At 37.8% G+C, this 4,936-nt stretch overlaps 1 protein-coding gene and 1 non-coding gene across 2 annotated transcripts; one reads left to right on the top strand and one right to left on the bottom strand.

Annotated features, from left to right (window-relative positions):
- Positions 1 to 2,924: 2,924 nt before the first annotated feature.
- LOC128043042 (uncharacterized) lies at positions 2,925 to 3,911 on the bottom strand. The gene has a single exon (XM_052634839.1). The coding sequence runs from the start codon at positions 3,909 to 3,911 to the stop codon at positions 2,925 to 2,927; it is 987 nt and encodes a 328-aa protein (XP_052490799.1).
- On the top strand, positions 3,634 to 3,740 carry LOC128032285 (small nucleolar RNA R71). Its single transcript, XR_008188413.1, has one exon. It is a non-coding gene; the product is annotated as a small nucleolar RNA R71 (small nucleolar RNA).
- Positions 3,912 to 4,936: the final 1,025 nt, after the last annotated feature.

Raw genomic sequence — 4,936 nt, 5'->3', positions numbered from 1 at the left:
TAATTTCACTTTTGCCTCAAATTTAGTCCCTATGAGATAAAAGATCATAAATAGCTCAAATTAGCAGGATCATACTCGAATAAATACATAATTAATACATAAAATACGTTATTCTAGAGTGTTATCAAGTCCCCTACTTAGCCCATGCTTGCCCTCAAGTATGGTTCCTATCTCTTGTGAAAGTTAGATTACGCCATAAAAGAAATACAACTCCAAAGTTTTATAAAAATCAGTCAAAAATGCATATGAAAAATAAAGAGAACCCTAAGCTTGCTTTAAGTAAAACAGAAAAAGATTTCCAACTAATACACGCAAAAATTAGAATCAACTTGAATTATTTAATGAAAATTAGGTAAATTACCAAACCTACCAAGACACCCTATTTGTTTCCGCCTTTAGTCCCCAAATTATTATTTTTTTCTTTTTTTTCTTTTTTTTTTACTTTAGGAATATACTGAACCTTTTGACGCAAAGAGAGATGACAACCAAGCACCTCACCCCGGTTACTCAACCCAGCAGACTCCTAATTTATTATAATTTTTTTCTTAAGAACACATCGAACCTTTTGACACGAAGAGAGATGACAGCTAAGCACCCCACCCCGGTTACGCAGCCCAACATGTTCTTAAAGATTAATTCTGGTTAGCGGAGTTTTATCTAACACGTCACACAACCTTTTAACGCGAAATAGGATGACAACCCAAGCACCCTACCCCGGTTACTCAGTCAGTCACGTTTTTAAGCTGCACTCATAACCACAGAAACATTAAATGACATTAATAATAACTTTTTTTTTGAGGACTTTAGAGAAAAAATAATAATAATCAAGTGTCAAAATTAAGTTTTAGTAATTACATTAATAGTCATCAACATATTTTAGCATGCAAACATATTAAGTGTCCACTATGTATTTAAACTTGATCAATTTTACGAAAAGCAAGATAAAGTTAACTTTATGAATCACAATTATTTTTACTCTAATAAAAATAAAAGCAGTGGAGATGGCATCAATTATGAAAAATTAAGTAATTTTCTCGGAAAACAAGAATCATGCTTGTAGATCAAGCAAGAGGCAATTCTTGGTAAAAATCTTGGGCATGAAAAGAGGAGGAGATTCCAAAAAATAAATATGGACAAAATAAAGCCTCAAGCAACAACACCACCAAAAATAATCACAAAGAACAAACAACAATAACCAAAATCACAATGAGAAAATGATAGTAATAACGAAGAGTACCTCCCCCTCGAAAGCACATTGTCCTCAATGTGGACGAAAAGAAATAAATAGGTAGAAAAGTTTAGAAAAACTCCCCATTTGATCACAAATGATGGCAATGAGCTTGGTCAGTTGCTGGCCAAAGGTTTCAAGTCAGGCCTTAATGCGCTTTAAGTGTTGCTTAACAGTTTGCTTCATTTTTTTTCTAAGCAAAAGAAGAAAAATTGATTAATATCCAAATAAGTAATAAATAATAAAATAAAGTAATAAATAAAGTAAAGAAAAATAATAATAATAAAATAATAATAAATAAAATAAAAATTGGGTTGCCTCCCAACAAGCGCTTGTTTAACGTCGTTAGCTCGACGTCATTATTGGTTCTATGGTGGTTCCAAATAGATTTTCTTAACCGTGTGGGCTTGAAAATTCTCATAAAATGGCTTCAACCACTGGCCATTGACTACGAACCGCTTTCTAGATTCTTCACTCTCTATTTCAATCGCTCCATGTGTGAACACTTTAGTAACAATAAAATGTCCTTGCCATCGTGATCGAAGCTTACCCGAGAATAACTTTAACACGAAGTTATAAAGTAAAACTTTTTGTCCTACCGAAAAATGCTTCTGAGTTATTCTCTTATCGTGAAACAACTTTGTCTTGTCTTTATAAATGCGAGCATTCTCGTAGGCATCCTTGCGAATTTCTTTTAACTCTTGAATGTCTAATTTCCTTGCCTTTCCTGTGGGTTCTAACTCCAACTCTGGTTCCTGTATAACAGAAGGTAACAGTTTAGTATTTGGAGATAATAACTCATTAACAAATTCAATTTCATCAAGTTCAGAATTATCTCCATAAATTGACTGAAAATTTTCTTCCACCAAAGAGTCAATTATATCGATACAATTTACGCTCAAGATTTCGCTTGGATGGCTAATGGCGTCGTAGACATTAAACTTTACGATCTCCCCATCAAACTCCATCGTGAGAGTTCCACTTCGAACATCAATTTTAGTACTAGCTGTACTAAGGCAGTCGACCAATGAGGAGATCGAAGATCCGAGTACTATCCTCCTCCATTTTGATCACATAAAATCTGCGGGAAAATAAGCTCGTTAACTTTTACCGAACATCCTCAAGGACTCATACGGATGCACAATGCAGACTGTCCGCCAATTGAATGATAACACCTGTTTTTGTCAAAAAACCGCGTTAAGTGATTCATAAATAGAATATGGCATTACATTTATAGAAGCCCCTAGATCACACATAGCTTTCTTAATTCCTAGATGGCCTATTTTGCATGGTATTGCAAACATGCCCCTATCCTTGCATTTTGCCGGCATTTTTTGTTGTAACACTACGGATACATTCTCACCAACATTCACCCTTTCATTACCTATTAATTTTCGCTTGTTGGTGCAAAGCTCTTTAAGAAATTTAGCATACCGTGGTATTTGCTTGATGGCGTCCAACAGCGGAATATTGATCTCGACATTCCTAAATGTTTCAAGGATTTCCTTGTCCTCTTTACCTCTTCGACACTGGTTGAATCGTTCGGGAAATAGAGGTTGAATTTTAGGCAATGGAGGCTTCGGTCGGACCTGTTCGTCTTTCTTGGGTTTTTCCTGGGCAATTTCTTGGGCAAGATTCTTGTCGAATCGATCCCGATACCTTTTAAACCGTAACGTCCTTTGCATTTGCATTTTGTCTAGGGTTTGGTTACATTTTGTGGCGGCTTCCCTTGAGAGTTTAATTTCTTGATCGATGTGGTCAACTCTCTGATAGACGCCTCAGTTTTCTGTTGGAAATCCTTCATCTCCTTTTGGAAATTAAGATTTTGCTTCTGAAAATCAAGAACATTAGCTGCTAACTTATTGACCATGGTTTCTAGAAAATTACCTGAACCTTGCGGCTGTTGCGGAAACTGATTTTGGTATGGCTGGTTATTTCGTAGATTAGCCCCATAACTTAAGTTAGGATGGTCCCTCCACCCTGGGTTGTAGGTATTAGCGTAGGGGTCGTATTGCCTTTGTGGCGGCCTAGGGAAATTTCCCACAGCATCCAGATGGACCGTGGTATCATCATACAAACTGGGACAAGCATCAGTTGCATGATCAGGTGTAGCACATATTCCGCATAACCGAGCTGTCTTTGCTTTTTCTGCAATAAGAGAGTTCATCATATTAGTAAGTCTATCAACTTTCTCCTCTAAGGTTGAATTACTTAGCTGGTGAACCCTTCTAGGAGGTTCAGTATTGGCTCGGAACTGCTGAGAATTTGCAGCAATCGTGGAGATCAAGTCTCTCGCTTGTTGGGGAGTCATGTTGACCAATGCTCCTCCACTAGCAGCCTCTACCATATTCATCTCCATGGGCTTCAAACCTTCGTAAAAGTATTGGAGGAGAGATTGCTCCGTTATACCATGTTGTGGACAGCTTGCACACAACTTCTTAAACCGCTCCCAATAATCATAAAGGGACTCAGCTTCTTTTTGCCTTATTCCAACGATCTCTCTTCTTAGCTCAGCTGCTCGAGATGCTGGAAAAAACTTGTTCAGAAACAAACGAGATAGATCAACCCAAGTTGTAATAGATCCAGGGGGTAAATAAAATAACCATTCCTTAGCAGAATCTGCTAGGGAGAAAGGGAAAGCACGTAATTTAATCTGATCCTTAGTTACCCCCTGAGGTTTCATGCTAAGACAAACCATATGAAATTCTTTCAGATGCTTGTGGGGATTTTCATTTTGTAACCCACGAAAAGTTGGCAATAATTGGATTAAACCTGACTTCAACTCAAAATCAGTATCCATAGTAGGATACGCGATGCACAATGGTGGTTGTTCTGTCGGAGCTTCGGCCAGTTGCCGAATTGTTTGAGCCATTGGTTCGTGTGCTAAATTTGGGTTTTCGTTAACCCTAGCGTTAAGCACTTCTTCTGGTGAGTCGACTTCTACTTTTTCGCTTTCAAGTGTTCGAGTAGGATTTTCGTTAACCCTAGACTCGGCTTCGTAAATCGACTTCAATTTACGGCGATGGATTACTTTGAGTTCCAACCACCCGATCGCTTTTTCGTAACTTTGTCTCCTTGCGATTGGCTCTAGCAGTCTTCTCAATTTCGAATCGGACCCAAGAGTACGGAGCAGATCTGGTCATAAGAAACAAAAACAAGATTAGTCGTTGCGGTCCCAACAGCGGCGCCAAAATTTGATCTGATCGTTGAAAGCACCAAAATATCCTATCCTAATAAATAATGAAAAGAATAGTAAAAGGAAGTAGGGTCAAATCCTCGGGATTGGACTTGCAAAATATCTTGTTAGTGATATCCGAGCGAGTCTTGCCCAAGACAACTGCGTTCTGAAAAAAATAAAAACAATAGCGTAATTAAATTGTTGGATCTAGAAACGAAAAATAAAATAAAAGCAATTAAGAATATTGAATTGAAAATTCGAGAAATTAAAAATAAAGTTAAGAGAAAGAACATTCTTATGGGAGATTCCACCTCCGGTTGTCTCGTTCGCCTTGGGTTCAATCCTCGACTTTTAGATGATCCTTCCCAAACCAAATAAGCCGATTATAGTGGAAGAGGGCGCCTCGACCACCAGCTCAATGATTTAGACTTACGATTTGATGGAACTGACTCTAGCTAACAATCGCTTCGTGAGATCGTCTTATGCTAGATCAACGCTTCTCAATGGCGAATCCCACGCCATTTTGTCTC

Source organism: Gossypium raimondii, chromosome 8 (assembly GCF_025698545.1).
Source record: "Gossypium raimondii isolate GPD5lz chromosome 8, ASM2569854v1, whole genome shotgun sequence".
Lineage (NCBI taxonomy): Eukaryota > Viridiplantae > Streptophyta > Magnoliopsida > Malvales > Malvaceae > Gossypium > Gossypium raimondii.
This window is presented reverse-complemented; position numbering and strand designations above follow the sequence as displayed.